Raw genomic sequence first — 26,689 nt, 5'->3', positions numbered from 1 at the left:
CTGGGGAAAGGAGGGTGATGCCAGACAGTCCCGGAGGGTCCAGAAGCCACTCCAGGGCACCCCCCCCCCACACACAGACAGACCTCTTCTTCGATAATATATATTAAAAAATAAACCTCCAATTCAGGATATAAAAACAGAGCAAAGGCACTTGGGGGTGGGGGTGGGGGTGGGGGTGGCCTACCCCCAGGCAATACGGAGCTGGCCCAGGGACTGGGAGGTCACTGCGGGTCCGCCCTGGAATGAAGCCCTGAGTCCCCCAAGCAGGAGGGAGAGAAGGCCAAGGCCAGTGGGAGGCTGGGGGGAGGCAGTGATCCCAGCTGGACACCCCCCCCAGGCACGCCTGGCTCCCTCTCCTCAGGCCCTTGGGGTTGGAGATGCTGCGGCAGCTGTGCGGTGGGGGCGGGTGGCCCTCAGTCTTGCGGAAGGCCTGAGGGAGGGAGGAGAAGGGAAGCGGAGAGATGAAGACAGAAACCGAGGAAAGGGGGAGAGAGGGTGTGGGGTTGGGAGCAAGGACAGAGGTGGGGGATGAAGAGGGGGAGAGGATAGGCAGGGAGGGCACAGAAGAGCCTGAGAAGCAGAAACTGACGGCCAGGAGGTGGCTCAGGGAGAGACATGGCCAGGGCTGTGGATAAGGGAGCCCTGAGCTGGCCCCTCTGGTTCCCCCACTCACCTGCCTGGGGCAGGGGCCCTCAGGTGCAGCCAGGCTGGGGGACGCTGTTTTCCCCAAGCTGACACACGAGGAGTCGTAGGCGACAGAATTCCTCTTCCACCTCCTGGTTGGGGTGGGGGGATCATCAATGAGTGGGGGTCCCTCCACGGAGCCCTGTCCTCCCCCCACCCCCAACCCTCCCCCCAGGCCACCACCTCCAGCTGTTTAATGGTCTCCTCCAGGCTGAGCAGCTTCTCCTGAATTTCCTGGGTCAGGGTCGGGCTTAGGGGGCCGCCCCCTGGGACCCCATCCCCTTCACGGGGAGGCCCCGCCCCACTATCTTCCTCGGAGGGAATCAGGAGTTGCTTCAGGGACAGCACTGGCCAGGGGCAAGAGCACAGAGTCAGAGGCAGGACTGGGAAAGAGACAGGAGGGTGAGAGACAGGAGGGTGAGAGACAGGAGGGTGGGAGCCAGGCCACAGTGGGGGGGGGGGGCATGGGGGTGCAGAGGTGAGGCTGTGGCTAGAGCTGGGGCAGGGTGGGAGGGCAGGGAAGATGGCATCCAGGGAAAAGCTGGATTGGAAGGTCAAGGAAGGGACAGAAGGAGGAGGGGCTTGGGGGCCCTGAGGTGGGGGTACAGGCCTGGCACGCAGTGGGCATGGGCGTGGGCAGGCTGGAAAGCCAGGCTAGCAGCAGCCCGGAACGGGGCTGCACTGGGCTACCTTTCTCCAGGGCCTTGGCAGCCAGCTGGCCTTCAGGGCCAGGTCTGCTGTAGGGCAGGAGGGAACTGAAGATTCTCTCCATGCGGCCTGGGTGGGGGAGCAAGGAGGGTGCTCAGTTCCTGCTGGGCTTCCTCGGCAACCCTGCCCCCACCCACCGCCCCCGAAAACAGCTCACCGTCAGCTGGGGGCATCTCTCGGCCACCACCATTGCCATTGTCTGAGCTGCTGAGCAGGGCTTCCCGGGTGCTGTGGGGAGGAAGTACTGGGTGACCCCAGGGCCTGGGGGACAGCAGGGAGACAAGAGCAGGAGGCAGGGAGGTTCAAAGACATAAACAGAAGCTGAGGCTGGAAGGTGGAGACAGAGGAACCTGCACAGGAGCCAGATGGGCTGCAATGGAGTGGCGTGCGCGCACGCACGCACGCACACACACACACACACACACACACGCACACACACACACACACGGCCAGAGCTCAGGTTCTGGACACACACAGAGGTCTCCCGTGGCTCCTTAGGCCTCCAGTTTCTCCCAGGCCCCTCACCTGCTCGGGCTGGGCCGGGGTTTGGGGCGAGAGGCAGGGGCGGGGACCTTCAAGGATCCAGCAGTCTCACTGATGAGGGCACACCAGCTGGGGAGAGAGGTCACCCCCGGGGCAGTCAGAGCCCCCAGACCGTGTCAGGGCCTCCCACCAGCAGCCCTGCCCTTGGAGACCCAGGGCCTGGGCCGCTTCTTCCACCCAAGCTTAGAACCCAGACCCCTCACTTCTTCCGTTCCGACACAGTCTGGGCCACCAGTTCGTAGATCTGAGCCTCTTGGTCCCAGGTAAAAAGGACATAGAAGGCTTTGTGATCTGCAGAAGGAGGGAGAGGGGGTTCAGGGCCAGGATCACCCCAGCTTGCGTCTCCCCTGAGCCTGGGCAAGCCCCTGAAGGTGGTGGTGTCACCTCCAACTCCTGGGGTCAGTCCATCCCTCCCTCTCACAACCCGTAATCCATCAGGCAGCCAGTCCCCAGCCTGGCTCTACACACAGGACCCGCGGAGCCACTGGTGCAGCTTCCCGGCAGCACCCGTGTCAACCCCCCTCACTGGGCTCCAGCCCCCACCCCTGCTCCCCCACTGTCACCAAGAGGCATCCATGGTGTCTTTTCAAACGCTGGTCCAAGCTGGCTGCTCCTTTGTGCAAATGTGCAGAGCTCACCGAGATCTACAACCAGCCCGGGCCCCGCCACGGCGAGCCGGGGGCTTCTCCCACCTCCCCCCTTCTCAGCCCCCACAGCGGCATCCCAGTGCTAGAACGTACGTCCCCCAGCCCTCCAGAGGGTCACCTCCCACTCCATGGGTGGGTGTGCCCCGGGTCACTTGGCCGGGCCTCACCGGTGGCCACCTCGCGAGTCATGGCAGACGTGAGTGGCAGCACGGGCCGCAGCATGGTCTTGCCGTCGGGCGTGGGCGTCAGCGTCCGGCTGTGTGACTTGAGCAGCAGCCGCTCGTCCTGGCGCTGGAGCAGTAGCAGCAGGTCGTCCAGCAGCAGCACGTGGACCTCTGCGGGGCCAGGCCAGCGCTCAGCAGCCTCCCCTCTCCAAGTGCCCCGCCCCTGAGCCCCGCTCAGTGCCAGCACCCACCTACAGCCTTGTCCTTTGTCACCCGCCACGTCAGCGGGCCCTCATGGATCAGCTTCTTCTTGGTGATATCTAGGCTCTGGAGGCAGGAAGGGGTCATGGTCGGTGACCATGGCAAGGGCAGGGGAGAGTCCTGGACGAACTCGGGGCCAGGGTCACAGTCAGGGATCATCAGGAGGGGCAACCCGCTGGGAATGAGGAGGGGTGTGGGGCACAGGGGTGGCTCTCAACCCCTAGGTGCATTATCAGAGACTCCCCGGGGCCAGAGGGTCAGGGCAGGCTGAGGGCAGGGGAAGGCAAGGGAGAGGAGGGGAGGGCAGGTGGGGCACCTTGAACTCGTTCAGCATGGGGTCGCTGCTCTGCCGCAGGTGGGACAAGTCCAGTCGCTTCTGATAATCCTTTAGCCGCTGAGGCAGGGAAGGGAGAGTCACGGTGACAACCCAAGGACTGGGGCTGACCCACAGTGACCCAGAGGGGGACAAGCCCAGGGCCAGGCCCGAGCACCTAAGAAGTGGCCCCGAGGTGGACAAGACGAAGGCCCTGGCCAACCTCTGCACACATCTGTCCCACTGCCCCAAGCCCAGGGCCACGCGCAGGCTCACCAGCCAGTCCTCTATATCGCGCACGGCCTGGTTGACGTGGTGCAGAATTTCCCGGCAGCACTCAGCCGCCCGCTCCACTTTCAACCGTTCCGCCCCCTCTTCTGTAGGAGAGAGCAGCCCTGGTGAACTCCAGCCCTGGAAGCTGCCGGTCCCACAGCCACGGTGGTCGGTCCCACAGCCACGGTGGTCGGTGGTCGGTGGTCAGGGAGGGGAGGGGGGCCCGGGGGCGGGGCGGGGCGGGGCCCGCAGTACCTGTGTTCTGCCCGATACTCTGCAGAAGCAGGGGGTACTTGGTCAGGCGCTGCATCTCCGTGGGGATCATGTCCTTCAACTGCAGGCGGCGGCACCGTGGGCGGCTCTCGGCTTCCTGGGAGGGGGGAGCGGCAAGGAGGTGGCCCACACTAGGGCTCACCCCGGGGACTGGGACTCCAGCTCCCACCTCCCCTGGGACCCTGGGGCCCAGGCCTCCCCCTTACCTGTACAAAGGCGCAGAACCGAGGCTCCTTGCGCTGTTTGGCTTTGAGCTGCTCTAAGGCAAATGACTGGTGGCTGCAGAAGCGGGAGGAGATTTTCTGGAACCAGGAGCCTTCGGTACCATCAAACTATAGTGAGATTCAGGCCAGGGAGGCTGTCTCAGGTAGGATTGGGGAGAGCAGGGCCTCACAGGGGAATAGCAGCCTAACAGGAGGACAGGGCTAGGGGCCCAGACCCCTGGGGGTTGATGGATGGGAGGTTTGAGACCTGGCCTCCTCGGGCCTGCATTCCAGGTCCCCGGCTGGGAGAAGGGGCTCCCAGAGGGGTGGGGGCTGGGCGCCCTCACCCGGGCCAGCAGTACATCTCCGATCTCCTCAATGAGGTAGCCACTATCCTGCCTCCGCTTCATCAGTTGATCGAGGAACTGGGCTGTGGAGAGCAGTGAGGAAGGGGGGGGGGGCTCTGTCAGGGCCCTCAAGGTTGTACGTAGAGCTGATTGGGAGATGGTGGTGGCTGGGCTGCAGGGGTGTCTGTCTGATCCTTGGAGCCACTGGGCTGTCCCCCCTGCCACGTGCTTGTTGATGTGCCCCCTGGAATGTGAGCTGGGGGGGGAGGGTTGGGGCTGTCCCCACGGCTAGAAAAAGCTTGCCACAGCAGGGACTCAGGGAGATGCGCTAGGCTCCAGGTCTAGCCATCAAGGCCTTGAAGGGGGGAGCCCATGGTGGGGCGTACTGTGGGGCCACTGCCCTGCACTCACAATGCACCTCGATGAGCTCGTCCAGGCTGGGGAAGATGTACTGTAGCTCCTCCAGGGGGAAGAAGCCCCCATCCGCCATGGGCTGGTAGAAGAGGTCGTGCAGCACCTGGAGCATGCGCACATGGGCCGCCTCGGTCACCAGCAGCTCTGGTGGAGGGCAAAGAACAGGAAGCATGGTTGGGGAGAGCGCACACTACAGGGCGCAGTCTCAAAGGCATGTTGGGGGAGGGGGACGAGGACGACTCTCTCTGGATGGAGTCATTTGCCCCAGAAACAGCCACTGAGGGTTCCTTAACCCATCTCCATTTTTCCTCGGCTGCAGCAGCCGGCCAGGGCATGGCCACCGATCCCAGTCCGCCTGGCGCCGATGCGTGTCCCGGGATGTGGGATTTGCGGGGAACTCCCAGGCCAACTGGGATGACGTGGTCACACCACCAGCAGCAAGCCTGTAGCTGTGTTTCGTGACTAAGGGTCCAGCAAGTCTGTCAGTCTTGATTTCTGGAAGAACGATAACCCCTCCCACACAGTGATAGCCTTGGAGCCTGGGACCCCCCACCCCTACACCCCAGAGGGAGCATATGCCTGGATGTCAGGGGCCCAGGAGTCCCTAAACACTGAACATACAGTTCCACGTTGTTAGTGTTTTTCTGATGAGAGAGTGCTGTGCCGTCCACTATGGTAGCCACTAGCCACATATGGGGCTTGAAGTTTAATTAAAATGAGATGAAACACAAAATCCTGTTCTCGGCTGTACTGGTCACATTTCAAATGCTCAACAGCCATTACGTGGCTGGTGGTAACCACGCTGGACAGCGCAGATGCTGCATGTTTTCATTATTCCGGGAAATGCTATCAGATACACTGCTGTTATGTTTGGATCACATCCCTAGAAGGATCTGGAACACAAAAAGGAGTCACCTAACTGCCCTAAAAATTCCGAATGAGTACCCTTCTTACTAAGTAACTTGTAAATAAACTTCCAAACCAGAGCTTCCAAACAAGCATTCCACTTTTACCAAACCCCCTCCACACACACAATTTGAAATCACAGAAAAGAATCGAGACAGAAATGATACTTCCATCATCTCTCCGCCCAGAAGCAAGCACTGCTAACGTATTATCTTCCAAAACTTGTCCCTGTGGGACCCTTTCTGCCCCTAAACGGTTAAGATCATAGTAGCAACTATGGGAACGTTCTTACCCAGCCCCACACCGTGCTAAACACTCCTGTGAAACATGTCGGCTTCATAACAGTGTTCTGGGGGCAGAACTATTACTATCCATGTTTCCCAAATAAAGAAGCAAAGATTTGTGCTAGAAATACGACTGTATGTACCATTTCCAGCTCTTACCAGCACTGTCCTGCACTACCAGAAACTCTCTGGAAATGTCAGTTTGACGGCCAACAGCCACAGTCCTGTTCCGTGCACGGCTGCTCTACAATTTACATAACGAACGGCCCTCAGTGGGAACAGCCCATCTTTACGTTCTGCCTGTTGTCACTGACACCAGGGTGGACCTCTCCTCAGATCTGTCTCTTTGGCCGAACTGGGCTACGTGGCTGGCCAAAGTGGGGTGCTGTGCGGGGTGCTCACCGCTGATGACCTCCTGCCGCTTCACCTGGCTCTTGGGCAGGCTGTGCAGGGTGCCTGGGGGGACGAGCTCCCGCCAGCCAGGGGGTTCTTCCGATTCCAGCTCTAGTCCAGACCGACCTGGGTCCCCTTCGTCTCCAGGCTCAGGGCTGTGGGACAAAGGCCTTGTTAGGGCGCCGGCTTGGGGCGTCCCAGGAAGGAGGCTTCCATTCCTAGTGTCCAACCCCTCCTCTATGGCCTTGGCATTCAATGCCTCCAAAGTAGCCCACGTGCCCCCAAATCTCTGGAGAGGAGTCCCACACCTCTCCTGTGACCTCGGTGACCTTAGCATCCAAAACCCAGTCCTCTGTCACTCTGGCAACAACCCCTCCCCCACCATCCTTCTGACTCTCCAGGCTGCCTCAGTGGAAGGGGGGGAGGAATGACCTACGTGGCTCGTCGGGTAGGGCCAAGCACGGCCGTGGCAGAGCTGGGGTCCATGTCCACGTCACTTCGGGAGCGGCCCCCACCCCGGCCCTTAGCCCCGAGGCTGCCCCGGGAAGGCCGGCGGCGGTCACTCACCCGCAGGCTCTCCGAGCGCCCCAGACGCCCCGATAGCCTGGACCCCGAGGCCAAGGACAGTCAGCCAGAGGCCAGTACAGAGACAGGGAGGGACCAAGACAGGGACAGAGACGGGGAGAGCAGGACAGAGACGGGGAGAGACCAAGACAGAACAGATGGGGAGAGACCAGGACAGGGACAGAGAGACCAGGACAGGGACAGACAGAGAGACCAGGACAGGGACAGAGAGACCAGGACAGGGACAGACAGAGACCAGGGTATGGGAGACCAGGACAGAGATTGAACATGCAACAGAAGAGAGGGAAGAGTCAGAAGGAGCAGTGGTGCTTCGGGGTGCTGGGGCAGTGGGGGTGGTCAGGAGGGGTAGGGAAACGTGGTGGGGATGGGGAAGGAAACCCAGTATGGAGCACAGGACTGATCCCTCCCTTCCCTGAGGCAGGGGGATGGGGGGGCAGAGCGGGGAGTGAGGTGGGGAGGGGGATTGTAATACTTAGCTCTTCTGCTGGGAGGGTGATGTCCCCACCCACCCCTTGCAGGGTGAAGGGAAGGGAGTGGCCCATGGGGAGAGGGGAGGGGCTGGGAGAACCGGGGGAGGGGCTAGCCCTCCCCCAACCCAGGGCCCAGGCACCCACCTCTTCCACTTTCTGGGGAGAGAGGGGCACAGGGTCAGGATGGACCCAAATGGAACCCGACTCACCTCCCCCACCCACCAAAGGGTCCCCAAAGCAGCGGCACAAGGACAGGCAGGGGGCAGAGCCTGCCCCCCAACTGTGAGGGGGACAGGGCCCCCAGGCATGGAGCACACAGGGTGGGGATTGGAGGGCAGGGCACCAGGAGGCAGGAGCAAGGTGCTGGGCGCTGGCTTAGAAGAGGAGGGGAAGGGATGAAAACCTGAAGGAGCGAGGAGCACAGGAAGAGGAAGTGGGAGGAAGTGGGAGGAAGTGGGAGGAAGTGGGAGGAAGTGGGAGGAAGTGGGAGGAAGTGGGAGGAAGTGGGAGGAAGTGGGAGGAAGTGGGAGGAAGTGGGAGGAAGTGGGAGGAGGAGATGAGAAAAGGAGAAGTTGGAGAAGGAAAGAGAAGGCGGAAAATGAAGAGGAGCAGCAGGGCAGAGTGGAGATGGCTCAGGGACAGCAGGTGCAAATGGCAGCGCGACCCAGCACACGCCTCCCCAGCCTGAGAAGCCTGGTCCTGCTCCCTGCAACCCCTCCCCCCGCACCCGGCCCCCCTGGGCACCTCTCCGTGTCAGCACTCTCCTCCGTGTTCTCCGGAGGCACCACGGGCTCCAGGCTGGCTGGGCCCTGCGAGGGCGGGTCCCCCAGCTCTGGCGGGGCGTCAACACCTGTGTGGGCAGCGGGGGAGAGGGAGGCTGGCTCCAGGCCCTTGCGGCAAGACCCCCACTCTGGGGTCCTCCATTACCCGCAGGGAATGGCAGATGGGGGCTAAAACCACCCAGTGCCTGGCAGACACCAGAGGCTGCCCTGCATTTCAGTGGTGGACAGACAGATGCAAATGGAAAGGCCTCCGAGAACATGGCCGTGGGCAGCTGGGGCCGGCTGGTGAGGGTTGTAAAGAAAACACAGAACCGGGGGAGCCTGGGTGCTCTGCATGATGCCTCCACATCCATTCCCTTCTCCTGACCCTCAGCCGGGACTTGTGGGAAGAGGGTGGGTCCCATTTAGGAATGAGGAGACTGAGGCTCAGAGAGAGGAGTAACTTCCAAGATAGAACACAAGGAAGCCGCAGAGCCAGGACTGGAACCCAGGGCCAGCCAAGTAGCTGTCTCCCATCCATGGGGGTGACTGACAAAGTACTCAGAGAGGATCCTGGGAAAGGACGCTGTGGGGGGGGGGGCTGACGGGAAACGTAGTCCAAGGAGGTGGGAAATGCATCACCTGGACAGAGGGGGGAGGCTGAGCAGAAACTGTGGACTGGATGAACCGAGGGAAGGGGGTGGTTTTATTCATAACACTGGTGACCAGGAGCAGGGAGGGGCAAGCCAAGGACCAAGGGGCAGTCTCTCTGGGGGACCCAGAAACTCACCTGGTTCCCGGTCGGGGCTGTCCCCAGACAGAGGGTGCAGAGAAACCCCAGGGACGTCCTGCCCAGGAGCTCCAGGATTCCGGTCCCGGGAGGGCACCCCCAGGCCTCCCTTCCTTTCGGTAAGGCCTGGCTTCTCAGCTAGGGAAATATGCAACGAGAAATAGGAAATGAGAGCCCAGTGACTCTAACCCACACAGCAGCCTGTGCTACAGTGCCATCCTACCGCCCCCCACCCCCACCTGGTAGTGCCCCCCATCCCCTCCCCGAGGCCCCTAGCTAGCTTCAGGACCATTACCATCAGCGTCAACTTTGAGGTGTCGGAAATCTGGCGCTGGAACGAAAAGATGGGACCATGAGGCAGGGGCGGTGTGGGGGAAGTCAGGGCGGGCGGGGGCCGGCCACCTCACCCTGAGACTCTCCCCGGTTCCAGCGGGCGGCATCCAGGAAGATGCTCAGGCCTTTCTTCGTCTTGGTTGGCTCATCTGATCGCCGATTCCCTATCATCTGAGGGAAGTAGGAGAGTGGAGAGGGGGCTGTGCCCTTCTGAGACCCCAAGAAAGCAGAATCAGCCCCCAGGAGCCCAGAGTCACGGGGCTCCCCAAGGGTCCCTGGGGAGGAAAGGGCCAGGTGTGGGCACTCAGGGAAGCACCTTTTTTCGGAAGAAATTCCTCCCTGACTTCTTGTCCCCGCTCTTGGTCCGCACCCCGAGGTGGCGCATGTACAGGCTGATGGCGTTGACAACAGCGGCACTGTGGGGAGGGGGTGGTGAGGGCTCCCACACGGGCACGCACGTGCACACGCCCGTGGCCACAGGGACACCGCTATCCCCAGGGCTTCCCCTCCATGTTCGCTCCCCACCCCAACCCCACAATGGCTTCCAGCTGAGTGTCTGAGGAAGGGGGGAGAGAGCTCCAGAGGACAGGGCGGGGGGTGCTGTTCCAGGCCCGGGCGCCCAGAGCCCCGGCCCTCCTCCCCGGGTCCCAGGGGGCTAAATGCCTCTCCTGCTGTCCTCTCTGCTTCCATCACCTCTTTTCCTCATCAGTCGAGATGGTGTGTCTGTAAATAGAAGAAGTTTGTGACGAACTTACTAAGCCTGAGTCTCTGCCTACCCAGCACAAACGTCTGGGTTGCTGTCCCCTTAGAAGCTGGGACAGGAGAGAAAGAAGAGGCAGAGAGGCAGGGTGCCAAGGCTAAGGGGAAGGAGGATCACGGCAGGGAGGAGGGCGGCCGAGGGCAGCCGGGAGCTGCAAGGACAGGACCCAAGCACCGCATCTAAACACACGACCATGGGGAGACCTGGACACCGGGAGGGTGTCCCAAAGCTGGGAAAAGCCACAAAACCAGACGGATTCAAATGCCAGGGCCGGGGGACCCGGGAGTCAGGGGGAAGAGCCCAAATGTTAAGGAACGAGCCCTGAAGTTGCAGGGACCCATCCCCGCCCGGCTGGAGAAGGCACAGGCTCCACTCACTGCATCTCTTCCAGGTGGGACAGCAACCGCTCGGCCAGGTGCCGCTCCCGGGCCTCAAAGCTGGCACGGTCCCGCCCTACCCAGGCCTCCAGCTGGGTCAGGTCGTGCTCCCAGGGCGTCATGCCCATGAGCCGCTTGGAGCGGAAGTCCTCCAGCAGTTGGCTCACGGTGGCCTGCTGGTTCTGCACCACCTCCTGCACAAACTGCCGCTGGAGGTCCTCGGAGATTAGGTCGGGCCGTGTGCGGTCTGCAGGGACACAGGCATGGCCGGTCCCACCTGCCCTGCAGCTGCGGCGGCCAGGGGGAAGGGAAGGAGGGATCTCTACCACCCACGTGAACAGAAAGGGTGGCCTCCCAGGACCTCTCCCTCACCCACAGTCCCTTTCGCTCTCCTTACCAAGTTCAAAGGCGACAGCAGGAGGGACTGGCACCCGCAAAACCTGCTCAGGACAGAGAACGGGGTGAAGGGGAGGGACTGAGTGGTGGTGGGGTCACGGGAACGCAGCCCAGGTGCCCACTAGGAATGACGGTCTGAGGGGAGGGAGCGGTGGAGGGTGGGCCAGGCTGTCACAGAGTCTCCCCAGGACCAAGGAATGGGGGGTAGGGCTGGGGCCCCTCTAAGGTGTTTCTCACCGCAGTCTTTTCCATGAAGCTGTGGCAGAAGTCGAGGAAGGCCCTTTTGGCCTCCTTAGGGCCCAGTGACCCCAGCATGTCCGCGTGCAGGCAGCAGAGCTGGGGGTATAGACTGCCGTTCGTCTCCTTCTCCCTCTCCAGACCATACTCCCCCTTGAAAAGCCTGGGGTCCCAATCTCCTGCTAGGTGCTCCCCGATTTCCACCATCCCCACGGCCAGGCCCTTGCCTCCCTTGGCCTCCCTGGGGCCACCAAGAGCATTTGCTAATGTGAAATGGCTCTCTCCGGATCCGTCTCCCCGTGTCACCCACTACACTAAGAGAGCTAGGTGCGCACCAGATGCTCTCCTAACCCTTTACCCACGTTAACCTGGTCATAGGGACCATCGTTATCCCATTTTACAGGTGAGAAAACTGAGCTTAAGCAGCTTACTCAAGGTCACACAACTAGCCAGTGGCAAGTTGGGATAGAATCCAGGAAGCCTGCTCCGCTACACCCACTGCTTAGAAACACCAGGAGCGGGGCGCCTGGGTGGCTTAATCAGTTAAGCGTCTGGCTCTTGATTTCGGCTCAGGTCATGATCCTCAGAGTCATGAGATTAAGCCCCAAGTTGGGCTCCATGAGCTGGGTGTGGAGCCTGCTTGAGATTCTCTCTCTCTCTCTCTCTCTCTCTCTCTCTCTCTCACCCTCCCCCCAACCCTGCAGTCACTCTTGCTCTCAAAAAAAAAAAAAAAAGAAAAAAGAAAAAAAATCATACCATGAGCAACTTGAGGATGAAGGTGTGTGAGTGCGTGTGTGTGTGCATGTGCGCGCGTGCATTGCGTGTGTGAGGTTCTGACTCAGCTGTGCCCCAGACAGGGCTTAGCGCACAGTGGGGGCTGGGTAAATAGGTGGACAAGTGGGCCACTCTCGTTCATTTACCACTCATTTCCTGAGGTTGTCCGTGTGTCAGCCCCACGCCAGGTGAGGCTGGCAAGGCACTGGGAACTCCAGCCCTGCTCCTGGGGTCTCTCGTCAGGTAAGGGACATGGTCTGCGTGCTAAGGACTTGCCCCAGTGGGGGCAGGAATCTATTTCTCTGCTGTAAACATTTCCACCCAATCTGTGTCTGCACACCCCCGAACTCCATGAGAGGCCCACAGGAAGCAGCCCAGGGGACCACAACTATTTCTTGGCCGCTTTCCCAGTTCCTGAGGTGAGGGAGCACCAGGAGGACAGATTCCAAATGCTCGGGGGGTGGGGGGGGGACATCTGGGTCACCCTAGCCAAGCCCCTGGCCCTTGCCAGGCCTCAGTTTCCACATCTGCAAAAGGACATGATGGTCAGCGCCATCCCTGGGCTAAATTCCAAGAGCTCAGGTTCTAGAAACCTCAGGCTCAGCAGGGGGACCCCCTTGCCCACAGGGCCAGAGCCTCCATCCCCAGGCGAGGGGCAGCTACTTTTCTGGGGAGAAGGCACCTTCCCGATTTCGGAAGGCTCAGGGTCAGTGTGGCCTTCCTTCTGCATCTCCCGGGCACCCGCCCTGGCATTCCTGTCAGCCTCTGGCTTCCGGAGGGACTTACCATCCACCTCCAGTGCAGTGCAGTGCAGTGCTCTGGGCTGCCCTCTAACTGCAGCCTGCGCTGGGCTGCACTGGGTCGTCTTGGGATAGGTCCTTGTCTAGAGTCCCCCTCCAGCCCCAGCAGTGGCCTCTTCCTTCCTAAATCACCCACGGGGTTCCCTAGACTCTGCATGATTCCGGACAGCGTGGCTCTCTCTGCACCCACCACCGCCCAGGTAATTTCCGCCTGATATCCGTGAATCAACTGCGTTCCCTCTGCCTTGAGGGCTGCTTGTGGTGGATACTTATTTCTGAATCGGGGCCTGCCGCGCCATCTAGACCTGGGAGGGCTAGTGGCTTTCTCCCGCGCCCCAGCCCGGAATGACTGGTGGCACCTGCCGAGGCCACAGAGGAGGATTCCACTTGCAGGGTCAGCGGGGAAGGACGCGGTCAATGCCACAGGCTAGGAAGGGCTGGGGTAGGAAGCACGGTCTCTACCAGCTCCTGGATTCTCTGGGGCTCTCCGCGTGCCCCTGCTGGCTGTACCCTCCCGCCTGCACCTGCTGCTCACGGAGACGGACGCAGGGCACCCGCTAGCTCGTCGGGATCACGTGGCTAGTTCTCGGGCTGTTTCTAGACCTGGCACTGTGTGTTCTGGATCTGTTTTCCTAACCCTCCCAGCTTCTCTTCACAAGTCCATCTCTCTGAGCACCGTGGCCTGTCCCGGCCCCAACCCCTCCCTCTGCTCACCCAGCCTTGCCCTCACCAGGGGTCCCGGCTCAAACTGCAGGGCGACGTGCTGCAAGAAGGCCATGAGGTGGGCGGGCCGCCGCTTCACCTGCTCCAGACTCTGGAACTGGCTGTTTTGCTCCTCTGTGTTCTGAGAGTGAGGATGGGGGTGAGGTGGGGGGGGGGGGCAGAAGGGGGACTTTGGGCTTGACCCTTTCCCCACCCACACCGTCAGCGGTGTCTACACTGTAAGGGTGGTGGCCAGGGCTGGTGTCAGGGGCAAGGGATGAGATCTGATGTTATGCATGTGGGTGAGGAGGACAGACATTAGGAGACAGAATAGGGGTCTGTGCTGTAATTAAGGGAGACGGTGACAAAAACCAGGATGAGAATAAAGAGGGTGAGAGTCCGCGCTCTAATGGGGCGTCAAGGATGGGGCAGCAGAGGACGGCGAAGGTGGTACCCAGAAGATTAGAGAAAGAGGGACGAGCAGTGAGAGGAGGCAGGGGGCAGCATCCAACAAAGGACCTAAGGAGGGAGGGGACCCTGAGGATGGGACTTGAGGGCTGGGGCCCAGGGAGGCTGGGACAGAAGCTTTCCCACCCCTCACCGTCTCCAGCTCATTCTCAAAATCTTCGTCTTCAGCCCCGATGATGCTGACTGGCACCAAGCCAGGCCGCGGTGGTCCTGGGGCCTGTGGAAGGGGGACAGCTTCAGCTTGTGGGTGCTCCCTGCGTCACAGGCCCCCAGTCCCTCCACCCCAGGCTCTCTCCACTCACCAGCCCGCGGGCAACGTCGTCTGCCTCCATGGGCTCCACAGGGCTGAGGAAGAGGAGGGGCCACGATTAGGGGGGGCAGAAGGCAGCAGAACGGGCACAGGGCGGGCACAGGGCGGTTACTCACAGATTCCTGGCCCAGGTGTGAAGGTGAGTAAACAGCCCCCCCCCACACACACACCATCCCTGCCGCTGCAGCTCAATGGGGCCTCTGTGTGGCGACAAAGAGCCCTTCAGAGGCCAGCCAGGGCGGGGAGCCCAAGGACAGGGAGCCTTGAGGGGGGGAGAAATGGAGGCCCAGGAGCCTGGGTCCATGAGAGAGCTGTGGACATGAGAGCCTGTAATTTGGGGTCCCTAATGGGGGAGGGGGCCTGAACTTCCGGGTCTGAGGGAGGAGGGGGCTGTAGGCTGGGTCTTAGCAGCACAGAACCAGAAAGGTTAAAAGGGAGGTAAAAAGGGAGATAACTGGGGTGTGGGGGGCTCTCCTCCATCTGACAGGCTTGGGGCAGGATGTTGCCTCTGAACCCACCAGCCCCACTTCCTGTGACAGGAAACCTAATGGCAAATCCCCCAACCCCCAACTCTCTCCACATTAGAAAACAAAACTGAACCTCCTTCCCCAAACCCAGAGGTTTCTTTCCCTCAGGGATGTGATAACTTCCCCGGCTTCCCATCCCCAAAAAACAAGGAACGGTCCTTGGCCAATCCATCCCCAAGGTGTGTCTGTCTCCCTCGCCCTGCGTCAGTCTGTCCGGTCGGCCCTCCTTCCCCAGCCAGTTCTCCCTGGCTAGCTGTCCCGTGGATGTGCCTCAGGTCTCTGGCTCTCTTCCCCCTGCCTCCTCATTTCCTCCCTCCCTTCTGACCCGTCTCACCTCCCCGCCATCTCTGCCTCCCTTCCCCGTCAGCCACCTCCCCCTGACCCTGCTTCTGTTGCTCTGTCTGTCCCCTGTCTCTGCCTGTCTTCCCACATCTGGCTCTGCAGCCACCTCTCCAAGTCCTCTCCGAGCCACTATGTCATATGCTGTCTCACATCTCTCTATCTCTTGCTCTCTCTCCCATCTTGTCTCCCTTAGAGTCTCCACTTCCCCCTGCGTCTTCCCACCGCCATCTTCTGTGTCCTTAATTAGTCCGACTAATGCCACTCGAGCCCGTGTCAGGCGGGAAGGAGCTGTGGAAACAGGGTGGAGTGGGTCAGCGGGGTTGGGGGGGGTGCTCTCCCAAAGCTATTTATAACCCCGGTCGCCTGAGACCCAGGCTTCTCCCTCCTCCACAGGCCTCCTCCCTAGCACTCAATAACCCGTGGCTATGATTTTGATTAGGATCATCAGACAATGATGCTTTCCGGAGTTCTCAAGTGCCATCCTGTGGGCTCCCCAGGGCATGCGTCCTTTTTATCCTTTTCCATAGAGTAGTTGGATTTGTCCAACTTCAAGTTTGGGTTAACTTAAGATCTGAGCACCGTTCAATCTTCACATAAATAAATTTGCAAACCAACGCAAAAAAACAAACAACAAACACTGCTTACTTATGACAAAGGCTACACTTACCTAGCACTTACAGCGTGCTAGGCACTGCTCCCAGGGCTTCTCACATATGAACTCAACGCTCACAACCACAAGCACCCCATGCGATTAGTTCGAGATGGAAAACCTTCACCAGGCCACCAGCTGCAACTTCTGGCCTGGAAAACATGACCGCGCACATGGAAGGTGCATGCTCCTCCCACTTGGGGTGGAAAGAAAGGTTCGACAGAGGCAGGGAGGTTCCAAAAGGGCAAAGGAGAGGACACACATTTTGAGAGCGAATGCTCATGCCATGCAGGCCCCAAATCGTGCACTCAGATGCCCGTGACCTTCTTCATTCCTCATCACGGGTAACGCGAAGAAGCTAACACTTAATCTGCACTAAGTGCTATTGAGTGTGTGCCAGGTGCAACGCTACTGTTTTATAGATCAACCCCTTTAATCCTCTAAATGACCCCTGGAGGTCAGTTTTATAACTATCCCCATTTTTTTTTTTTTGTATTTTTATTTATTTCTAGGAGAGAGAGACAGCGTGAGCAGGGGAGGGTCAGAGAGAGAGAGGGAGACACAGACTCTGAAATAAGCTCCAGGCTCTGAGCTGGCAGTCAGCACAGAGCCCGATGCGGGGCTCGAACCCACAAACTGCAAGATCATGACCTAAGCGAAAGTCGGACGCTCAACCGACTAAGCCACCCAGGCGCCCCTTTCCCCATTTTACAGAAGAGGAAACTGAGGCACAGATTATAAGGGACACAGCCAGGATTCAGACCCACACAGTCTGGCTCGAGTTCATGCACTGAACTATCAGAATGTGCCGCTTCAGAGCACCAGGAACCCCTACCCAACCTTGAGGAACTAAAATCTGAACCACAGCTGAGACGTATCAGGTCTCTTTATGGTGTCTGGGAAAGTCAGAGGTATGTGGGCACCATGACATGGGCAGGAGTGCAGGTTGCTGCTATAGCCGCTCCACAGGGACTCAGGGCTCAGAGAGGATGCTGGCAGAGAAGGTGAGGGGTTGGGTGCTTCGGACATACAGGGTGAGGGGCTACCACAATGGGTAATTATAGGCTGAAGCTGTCAGATGGATCTATAGGCAACCGACAAGGCCTAGGGTCCAGCAGAGGGAATGTCATGTGCGTGGGACTGGGGGTGGTGGTGGTCAGGGAAGGTTTAGAAGGTTCTTAGATATGAGAGTCCTAAAGCAAAGCGGACACAGGTTGGGGACTACAAGGGCGCATGGATTCTATGCAAGGTTTGGGGTCTATAACACATTTAGGCCCTGGTCATCTGGGAGGGAGCCTTTAAGAACCTAAAATAGAGTAATCAAATTAAGTCCATGAAGGCCCTTGGAATGTATAAGGCCCCAGATTCTATTGGACACATGGTGGGTCTACACCCATGTGATCCCACAGAATCATGATTCCATATGCAAAATAGCCAGTCCGTGGGACCTATAAGAATATAGGAGCATGTGGTAATCCCAAGCTCTGGGACCTACAGGGCTCAGGATTCTAGGAGGTGCTAATGACTGATGGGAACCCTGCATCTAATAAGAAGCCGAGTTTCCATGGGGGGAGGGGCGAGGGTAGAAGAAAGCTGGTGGGTCTGTAGGGCCTTGTAATTTATATGGAACTTGGCGAATCTATAACAGCCCCAAATCCTACATGGGACGTTGCGGGTCTACACGGGCCCCAAATCCTACAGGGGACGTGGCGGTATGCACGGCCAGGGATGCTGGGGCGAACCTGCGGAGTCAGGGTTTGACGCCCGACAGGGGCCGCGTCCCTCACCTGCTCCTGATCGTAGGAGTATCCACCGCAGCCGCCAGAACCGAAGTCTCTGCGCGCCGGCTCCGGGGTCCCCCACCCCCAACTCCGAGTCGCTCTAGCTGCCCGCAAATCTACCTTTGCTTCCAGCTCTACTCCTCCCGCCAGCCTCTCTAGCCCAGCTCCTGCCAGGGTACTGCCCAGGCGACTCTACTCCTCCCGCCGGCCGCTCTAGCTCTCCACTGCGCCACGCTGGCCAGATAGGGCCGCTCTGGCCTGCCTCGGAGGACTGGCGTTTCCGTATCTCGACTGCTCCTGTCAGTCTACCCTGCCCCGCCCCCAGCCCCACTAGAAAGTGGTTGCAGCTCCCTGGCGAGGACTCAATCCGAGATCTCCGAGTAGCCCGTGGCCCTTAGTCTCCCGAGTGGGCTCCCCACACTATCTTGCCTTCCTAACCGGAACCAGCTGAATTCCCAAGGTGTACGTTAATTATTCCCGCACCTCCCACCCCCCACTACCGGCCCCGGCCGCACGCTTTCTTCTAGGGCTGTAATGCAAAACTCCTGTGTTTCAGCGTACCTTTCCCGCTGATACGCAGTGTAACCTCGAGAAAGTAATTACTTCATTCCGACCCTCAGTCTTCCCACCTGTACAATGGGGGAAGGTCTCCAGCTCTGTCCTCTATAACCCATGTCTCAGGGTATAATTAACTGCCCAGCAAAAGAGCTTTCCAGAAATGCTTTCAAACGGCGCTCTGCAACTTTCAGCTTCACAGCGGCCTACGGCGTAGTTACGGACGTTTTTCTTTTTAGGTGGCCCTAAAGCATGTGGGGTTGGAGGAAGGTGCTTGAAAGCACCTGCAAGTTCAAATCCCATCTCCACTCCGTCTCACGGTGTGTGTACCCTGGGACGAGTCGGTTCCGCTCCCCGAGCCTCAGTTTCCCCACCAATACAATGGGAATGACCATCCGTCCTCCGCTAGACAATTGGGAGGCATTGACCCCGGCCTCGCACCCCTCATCCCCACTTACTGGGCGCTCGGCAGGTATTAGCTCGCTCTCCTCTCTTTGCCCCCTTTGACAGATGGGAAAACTGAGGCCCGGGGAGGGGCCGACGCGGGCTCTGTGGTGCGCAGCGGAGGCCCCCCCCACTGCCGGCAGCGCCCCGGCCCCCTCCCTCCTCCTCCCCACTTCCCCCGGCAGCCGAGGGGCGGGAGGCCGGGCGGGGCCAGGGACCGTGTACCTGGTGTCCGCGCGGGGAGGCGACCGGCAGGGCGCCCGAGGTCGGGCTCGGCGATCCCGGGCCCTGTGTCCCGGCTCCCGCTTCCTGGCTCCGGCGGGGCAGGAAGTTGGGGCGTTTTTCCGGAGGCCCCCGCCCCGCCGCCCCTCCCCGCTTCCTGCCCGCGCCCCGCGCCCGCCCGGCACCTCCGCTTCCTTCCCCTTCTCGCCGCTCGCCCGGCCCCTCCTGTCCCCGCTGGGTCTGGACCCGCCGGCCCCAACCCCGCCCCGGCCCCGCCCGGCTCCTCCCGGCTTTGTCCGTCTGTCAGTCCGCAGGGCGGGCGCCGCACTTTTCTCGCCCCTGCCAGGTGTCCGCCATCGCCTCCCCCTGCTTTCCGTCCGGGTCTCTTGGTCTTCCTTTATTTATTTGCCTCGCTGTGCGTGTTTCTTTCCGTGCCCCTCTCTGCCACTCTCTGTCTCCCTTCTCCGTTGGGGTCTTTTCCTCCCCCGGGGCCCCCGCTTCCCCTCGTTGTCCGTCCTCTGTGTCACTACTCCTTCAGAGCCCTTCTCTTCCCCCCTCCGGGTCTCTATATCTTTCTGCATCGGCACCGCAGTCATCTCCCCAACTCTTGCTTTCCTTAGAGTCTGGGGGTCCCCCTCCGTGTCCCTTTTTCTATGGACCCTTCTGTCCTTTCTCTCTGCTTTCCCTCTGTCCCAGTATCTCTGCCTCTCCCGGAGTCCCTGTCCCCTCCTAGTTTTTCTTTTCACTTGCTCTCTCTCCATCACTATCTCTGTGTCTCAGCCTGTCTCTCCTCTCCCAGAAACCCTGTGTCCCTCGGCCTCTGTCATTTTCCCCAGGGGCTCACTACCGTCCCCAGGTTAGACCCACAGATTCCAAATCTCCCTGCCTGGAGTCCACTCCCAGAGAACAGGTGTGGCCTGGCTGTGGTCAGAATCCGAATCTGGCACCGGCCCCACGAGACAGGCCCCTGTGTTTGTGAGACTTAAATATGCAGAAATGAATGTGGTCACCTGGCTCCTTTCCGTGCCCCTTCCCTGCTCATCCCTGAGCTCCCCAAACACTTGCTGTTTCTCTCAGGGGGGCAGCCAAGACTGGCTACCTGGTCCCCGGTGCAGGGAGTGGGCAGGGCCTGGGGGCCCAGAATCCTGGGTCTGAGGAAGGAGGGGGCCGGGGCCTGGACTCTTGGGTCCCACTAGAGGAAGAAAGCATCCCCATGAGATCCATGACTCCTGCCAAGGTCTGCAGTTGGGAAGGATTTATTATCACTAAGTGGCCATGACAGAGCAGGGAGGGGGAGGCTCTACAATCAGCTCCCCAGGAGGCAGCGATTAAGGGCTCATTACCCGCTGGGTGTGGGGGGAGGCTGGGCAAGGCAGCAGGAGAACTGAATTGGGGTGTGCGGAGGGGAGGAGGGCAGTTGAGAGGGAAGAAGAGTGGACATCCCCAAGGGGGAAGTTGAGTCAGGACACTCCCAGGGAAGATTTTGTGAAAAGAGAACAGGAAGGGGTGGGGTGGGGGGCACCGGGGTTGGCAGCACAGTGGGTTGGCTCAGCCCGCAGGGTCACGGCTTCTCCAGCTGGACGTCCCCGTCTCCGATGTGGAGGCTGCCCACATCCTGGTAGGTGCCCTGAAGGCCCCGGGAGATGTCCTCGTACATGGAGCAGTCATCGAGGTTCAGGCCCTGGGGGGACATGCGGCGGTGGGCTTCAGCGCTCTGACGGCCGAGCCCCTGGCCCCAGACGACCCCAGGGAGGATCCCGCGAGAACCCCTGTGCACCTGCCCCTAACCTGTGCCCACCCACCACTCACCTCGTAAAGGTTTTCATCTTCATAGTCATCCTGGACGTCCACCCCGAACTTCAGATTCTGCCATCGTTTCTGGGGTAGGTGGATAATTGGGAGCCTCAGTGAAGGGGTTTGGGGGAGAATGTTTTCAGACCCTCCTGGCTGCCAGGAGGGTAAGGGACATGCCCAAATCACATAGCCGGTGAGTGGCCGGTGGCCGGGGTCCAAGCCAGTGTCCTGGCGGTCTACTCTGTCCTTCCACAAATGACAGCAATCATAGTAAATGGCAGTGGCTGCCCTGTGGCCTAAAGAGGGGCTGGTCCATGTCAGAGGCCCCGGGAGACACGAAGTCCCCATCTTCCCTGGAGGCAGGGCCACTGCACTCATGGCTGGGGGGAGGGGGTAGATAAGACACCATGGCTGGTGGGGGGAGAGTGAGGTATACCTGGGGAGGCGGGGGTGGGGGTGGGGGCGTAGAATGAGAGCTTCCTGGGGGGCGGAGGGTGAGGACAACCCCCCGAGGGGAGACTGAGGCAGGATGCCCCTCTGGGCCCCCGCACTCTTCAAAATCTCATGGTACTAATTCGTTTACCCCACAGCCCTGCGGGGGTGCTGTCAGTCTCCCATTTTAGGAGGGGACCTCAGACCCCGAGGGCCCTGGTCTGCAGGGGGCTCACCCTGAACAGCAGCAGCGTCCCAGGCACCACAGCACAGAACAGCAGGATGATACCCTCGGCTGTGATGATGTTGTTCTTGGTGCCCTCTCCCATGTCCAGGAAAGGTCTGGAGACCGGCTCTGTGAGGAGGGGGTGCTGTTCAGAGCGCTGCTGCCTCCTGCCCCCGCGGCCCTGGCCTCCCAGTCCTCCCCTCCCCCCGCCACAAAGGCAAGACCACCGAAGCCCCCACTCCGCAGATGAGAAGATCTGGCAGTGCAGGCCAGGATGCCCACGATGGGGGCACTGGCTCCATCCCCCACCTCCCAGGCAGGGCGGCGGCGGGGGCCAGGGGGACCCCAGGAGCCCAGCTAGGGCTGCCACTCACCACGCACACGGAGGTAGGTGCCGCAGGACTGCTGGAAGTTGAGGACTGTGTAGTTGACATCTTTCTCCTCCACCTTGCACCGGTACATGCCTGTGTGGCTCTTGTTCACTGTGCTGATGATCAGCTCACCATGGGGGGCCTCGCCGTAGCTCCAGAATATATCGGGCCACGTGGCATTGCCTTGGAGGACACGCCACCACGTGACGTTGAGCCTGCTGTCCCGCCTGCTGCTGTTGTGCAGACACTGGAGGCGGACCGTTTCCCCCAGGCTCACGGTCACCGACGGCGGGCCCCCGTCCACCCACAGGGCCTGGCAGCCAGGGCCTGCGGGGAGGCAGAGGAGTCAGGGACCATGGATGGGGGCACAGGCCCCAGCCCTAGCCCCTGCGGCTGTACCTTGTGTGTGTGTGTGTGGGGGGGGTTGAGGACACTTGGTGGGGGGAGAGGGCACACAGTGTTGCCATTGGAGTAAAGACTGGGGGTTAGAGTGAATACACTTGCTGGGGACTAAGGCTGTAACTAGGGGAGCAGAGGGAGGGTGCACCTGTTGAGGATGAGGACACCCTGGGGGTGGAGGGGAGGACACACCCCTGCGGGTCCCCACCTCTTGCCCCCCTCCCCGTGCTCTGTGCCGTGGCCCCACTGAATTCACTGGCATTTGGATATTTGGTTCCCTAGTGATAGAAGTGCCCCTGTCCAGGCAGCTCCCTCCAGAATCACTTTGAGCATCACCTCCTCCTGAAGGCCTTCCTGGTCCTCTTTCCCACCCTCCAGCCCCGCCCTGCCCCGCCCCTGCTGCTTTATGTTGTTTAATTGTCCCAAAACCCTCAGAGGTAGGTTCTCTCATTATCCCATTTTACAGGTGGGACAGCTGAGGCCCAGGGAGGGCAAATCGGTTGCCTGGCATCACCAGGGCAGTGGGAGTGGCTGGGGTTGTTAAACCCTGAGCCTCCTGGGCCTCTTCCTCCCAGCCTTTGGGCATGCCTTGCCCCACGACTCACGCCCACCTCTTACTCTCTGTAACTAGCAAATGACAACTTGGGGTTCAGGAGCGAGTTCAGTCGGTGGCTGGGCTGGGGATTAGGGTAAGGGACTCAGCACGGTGGTTGTAGAAAGGAAGCCAGGGGTGGCCCAGGCTGCTGGGGAAGTCTCCGCTCCCAGCCTTGCAGGCCAGCCCACAGCCTTCTTCTGAAGGGAGGAGGGGGGAGGTGAGGAAGAGAGGAGGAGGAAGAGCTGGGGAAAGAGGCAGCAACCTCAGGGTCATGGGCTATAGCCCCCAGCCTGGCTCCCAGCGTAACCTGGGTGGTCACAGCCCCACCAGCTGGCATTGCCCAGGGCTGGGGGGGGGGGACGCGGTACAGCTGGGAGGGCAATGTCAATGAGGCGCCCCTCCCCCAGCCCTGAAAAGGGGCTCCCAGCACAACGGGGTGACCGAGGTTCAAGGCGGAGTAGGAGAAAGCTGTTTTTCTCCCTTGAAGCTGAGCACTGCCCCAAAGTGCCCTTCCTGCCCCCCCAGCTCTGGAGCTCAGTCAAGGGCGACCTTAGTTCCTTATTTTGACCTGTGGGGGAGATAAGGGGGTGGGGAAGTCGTCTCGTGCCCCTGTCTCCTTCCATGTGGCTGTGGATCCCCCTTCAACTTTGCTGAGTCCCCTCCGGCCTCCCCTCGGACCTGCGGCCTGCTTGGGCAGGCAGATGGAGCTTCTTTAGGGGCCTTCCAGGCACCCCCACCCCCTGCCAGCTCCTCTCCCCCCACTCCTAGTGCCCTTCTCTCTGCCCGAGCCCTCTCTCCAGCCTCTAGTCCTCCCGTGGCCCCCCAGCACCAGCCTGTTAGCCACGTACCCAGGCCAACAGCGGAGATTAGGAAGAGGAGAAAGATGGTGGCACGCAGCGCTTGGAGGACTCCGGGACCCCCAGGCATCTCTCCCAGTGGGTTGGTTAGTCTGGGTTGCAGCAGTTCTGGGGTACCAGATTCCACCTCACTGGCCCCAAGCCCCGCCCCACTTCCTGCCCAGCCCCTGCCGGAGATGGGCTCCAGTGGCCCCACTGCTGGGCCCTTGGGCTGTGGGCCCGGGGGCAGCCCCTGGCGGTATGCTTCAGGCCCGAAACCGCTCCCTGCACCTGTGGCCGCAATTCCCCTGAGGGGAAGCTGCTGGGTTGGGGAGACCAGTTCACAGCCTGGCTCGCCACTGGCCAGCCCTGGGAAGGAAGCTTGAGGGAGCCAGACTTTGAGGGGCCTGCTGGAGGCAGGCAGTCTGTCTGTCGGGGTGGTGGTTCGGAGTCTGGTCTCCGTTCAGTCACTGGCCTTGGGCAAAGCTTATCCTCTCTCTGAGCCTCCATGTCTTCACTTCTTGGGGTTGGAATCCGGGATTTAAAGGGGTTGTGCACGCACAGCTCTGAACATAGGGCCTAGTCTGTAGCAGGTGCTCGGTAAGTGTTGGTTGCTATTAATGTTCATGAAGAATAAATGGGGCAGGCAGGTGGTGGCTTTCTGAGCCTTGGCATTAAAAAAAAAAATTTTTTTTTTTTTAATTTTTGAGAGAGAGTCAGAGTGCAAGCCAGGGAGAGGCAGAGAGAGAAGGAGACACAGAATCTGAAGCAGGCTCCAGTCTCTGAGCTGTCAGCACAGAGCATAATGCAGGGCCCCAACCCACGAACTGCAAGATAATGACCAGAGCTGAAGTCAGACACTTAACTGACTGAGCCACCCAGGAGCCCCCTGAGCCTTGGCATTTAAAAGAATTTTTTGAAAGTAATCTCTACATTCAACTTAATGGGGCTCGAACTCACAACCCTGAGATCATGAGTTTTGTGCTCTACTGACTGAGCCAGCTAGGAGCCCCAGCCTTGGCATTTTTAATCTCAGGAATGAGGATGAGACTATCTCCCTGCTGTTGTGACATGAGCTGATGTCCCCAGCACCCGAGGAGTTAGAGCCACAATGGACTCTTGACCTGACCCAGCCTCCCCACACATGGGTAAGGTAAGTCACCCCCCATTTTACACAGGAGAAAACTGAGGCCCAGAGAGAAAATGCCATCCCTTGCCCAGCATAATACAGTTTGGGAGTGGTGGAGCAGATTCAAAGTCACTTGTGTGTGCCCACATACCTTTGAGCATCATTTTAGGTCACAATGGAAGGAAAATGAGGTCTGAGGAGTGGGGGTGGGGTGAGGAATTACATCAGGCTGTGGAGATGTTTGTGAGCAGTTAGGGGACAGTCACACATACACCTAAGGAGAGACACAAAGGGAAAACATTGCAGGGTGATTTTTGGTAGCAGAAGCTGGGAAACGGGAAGCCCATTTACAGGAGAATGGGACACATACATTGTGGTGTAGGCAGCTGGAGGGTGATACTCAGCAGGAGCAAAGGCAGCGCTCTGCTTGTCAACATGGCTGCATCTCAGAAGTGACATGAAGACAACACACACACACACAAAAACCAGAAACAGTTGACTTGTTTCCAAAAGGCAAAGCAACACTGGGTGCTGTTAGGGACACATGTGTCTACAGCCGAGAAGTGAACGCATGCAGGTGAGTGGCAGCTAGTTCCTGAGAGCGGTTCCCTCTGGGGCAAGTGAGGAGGGCTGTGACCTCAGAGGGCTTTGTCTGTCCTAGTTTTAGGTCTTACGTCACTTCTTAAGTTGGGTAGGGGGTAGTTGGCCTTAAATTTTTTTTAATGTTTATTTTTTTTGAGAGAGAGAGAGGGAGAGAGACAGGGAGTGGGGGAGGGGCAGAGAGAAAGGGAGACAAAGAATCTGAAGCAGGTTCCAGGCTCTGAGCTGTCAGCACAGAGCCCCATGCGGGGCTTGAACTCATGAACCGTGAGATCATGACCTGAGCCGAAATCAGATTCTCAACTGAGAGCCCCAGTCTAATAGGTATATTGTTTGAAGCATTTCCTATTTTTTGAAGCATTTCATAATTTAGAAAAGAAAATGCAATTGTCACCCACACAGAGCATGGGCCTCTGGAGTTCATGTTTGAATCTCAGCTCTGCCAACTGACTGGTGGTGGTCTGAGCCTCAGTTTCTTCTCCTGTAATCACCCCGCTAGTCCCCCTTGTGAGGCTGCCAAGAATACTACAGTGAGCTTATCAGCGCCTAGGACACAGCTCCCCTTCTCTGGCCCGGGGGCCCCAGGTGTTCTGCGGTGACCCTTGCTGTGTAGCAGGTCACCAGCCCCTCTCTGCTTTAGATCCTCCTTATGATCCAACTCTCCCCACCCCCAGAAGAAACCTGGGCCGACATTACAGCCCTAGGAATTCACCGGCTGGATCTGAGGCAGTTTCCAGGCCCTCGACTGCCCCCCAGCGGCTGGAGAAGCGCAGCTGCCAGATTGCACGCCATCTGAGGCTGAACTGGCCTGTTTGAGCATGTCTGGCCTCCACTTACCACGTTGTGCCATTTCCTGTACTTCCCAGGGGGCTGTGCACCGTAATGGCTGGAGCCAGGTTGTCCGGGTTCAAATTCGGGCTTCACCACCCCCCACCTATAGTACATAGGCAAACTACCCAACCTGTGACTGACTTCCCCTAGATCCAAAATGTGGGGGCTTTCCAGCACTTTCACCAGGTTGCCTAGTGTATTAGGTGATTTATTTTTTTTTTTATTTTTTTATGTTCTATTTATTTCTAAGAGAGAGAGAGACAGCATGAGCTGTTTCACAGACTGTTTCACAGCTGTTTCACAGACTGAAACAGGCTCCAGGCTCCGAGCCGGCAGTCAGCATAGAGCCCAACGCTGGGCTCGAACCCACGAACCGCGAGATCATGACCTAAGCGAAAGTCGGACGCTTAACTGACTAAGCCACCCAGGCGCCCCGTATTAGGTGATTTATAAAGTGCCTTGCACGTGGCACGCTGTTTATTCAGCACAAGTCTTCTGGCACTGGCTTCCAAGCTGGGAGGCCAGCCTCACTCCCCACTGGGTGTGGGAGTCTGGTTTGCTGTAACTGGTTGTCTACTTCGTGTGATGCTCTTGAGTTAAGGCACTACCTACCTCCGTGGCAGCTCCTCAGATCCCTCAGGCCTAAGAAACATTACAGACTTCACAGTTTAGGGCTCAAAGGGGTAACAAATTGCTCAGGGTTGCAGTGAATTAGGGCCAGAGCTGTCATTTGAACTTCAGTTCGAAGCCCAGGTTTGGCACTGGAGGAAAACAGGTCCA

The 26,689-nt window shown here is 59.5% G+C and overlaps 2 protein-coding genes across 6 annotated transcripts; both read right to left on the bottom strand.

Moving 5' to 3' along the window:
• Window positions 1-84: 84 nt before the first annotated feature.
• Window positions 85-18,786, bottom strand: ARHGEF1 (Rho guanine nucleotide exchange factor 1). 5 transcript variants are annotated; one of them, XM_039246119.1, is made up of 32 exons: window positions 18,700-18,786; window positions 15,713-15,846; window positions 14,169-14,211; window positions 14,000-14,083; window positions 13,427-13,540; window positions 11,123-11,221; window positions 10,887-10,929; window positions 10,490-10,736; window positions 10,046-10,075; window positions 9,669-9,768; window positions 9,427-9,523; window positions 9,315-9,350; window positions 9,020-9,157; window positions 8,213-8,318; window positions 7,613-7,624; window positions 6,850-7,017; window positions 6,423-6,568; window positions 4,828-4,974; window positions 4,417-4,499; window positions 4,073-4,198; window positions 3,849-3,963; window positions 3,597-3,697; window positions 3,324-3,401; window positions 2,998-3,073; window positions 2,750-2,917; window positions 2,139-2,226; window positions 1,918-2,004; window positions 1,550-1,620; window positions 1,375-1,461; window positions 868-1,031; window positions 674-776; window positions 85-430 (listed from the first exon to the last, which is right to left on the bottom strand). In XM_039246119.1, exons 3-31 carry the CDS (start codon window positions 14,196-14,198, stop codon window positions 693-695), a joined length of 2,925 nt encoding a protein of 974 aa, XP_039102050.1. In that variant the 5' UTR covers window positions 14,199-14,211; window positions 15,713-15,846; window positions 18,700-18,786; the 3' UTR covers window positions 85-430; window positions 674-692. The 5 variants fall into 5 exon arrangements, with proteins under 5 accessions (XP_039102050.1, XP_039102069.1, XP_039102059.1 ...); XM_039246138.1 differs by having other exon boundaries at window positions 15,724-15,846; XM_039246128.1 differs by lacking the exon at window positions 18,700-18,786 and adding an exon at window positions 17,482-17,631.
• A 1,150-nt stretch (window positions 18,787-19,936) lies between these two features.
• Window positions 19,937-23,496, bottom strand: CD79A (CD79a molecule). The gene is made up of 5 exons (XM_039248778.1): window positions 23,362-23,496; window positions 21,523-21,846; window positions 21,159-21,277; window positions 20,506-20,574; window positions 19,937-20,377 (listed from the first exon to the last, which is right to left on the bottom strand). Exons 1-5 carry the CDS (start codon window positions 23,438-23,440, stop codon window positions 20,258-20,260), a joined length of 711 nt encoding a protein of 236 aa, XP_039104709.1. The 5' UTR covers window positions 23,441-23,496; the 3' UTR covers window positions 19,937-20,257.
• Window positions 23,497-26,689: the final 3,193 nt, after the last annotated feature.

This window comes from Hyaena hyaena, unplaced genomic scaffold, assembly GCF_003009895.1.
Source record: "Hyaena hyaena isolate Hyena2069 unplaced genomic scaffold, ASM300989v1 scaffold_9, whole genome shotgun sequence".
Taxonomy (NCBI): Eukaryota; Metazoa; Chordata; class Mammalia; order Carnivora; family Hyaenidae; genus Hyaena; species Hyaena hyaena.
The sequence above is the reverse complement of the archived record's forward strand: the minus strand, read 5'-3'. Positions and strand labels throughout refer to the sequence as shown.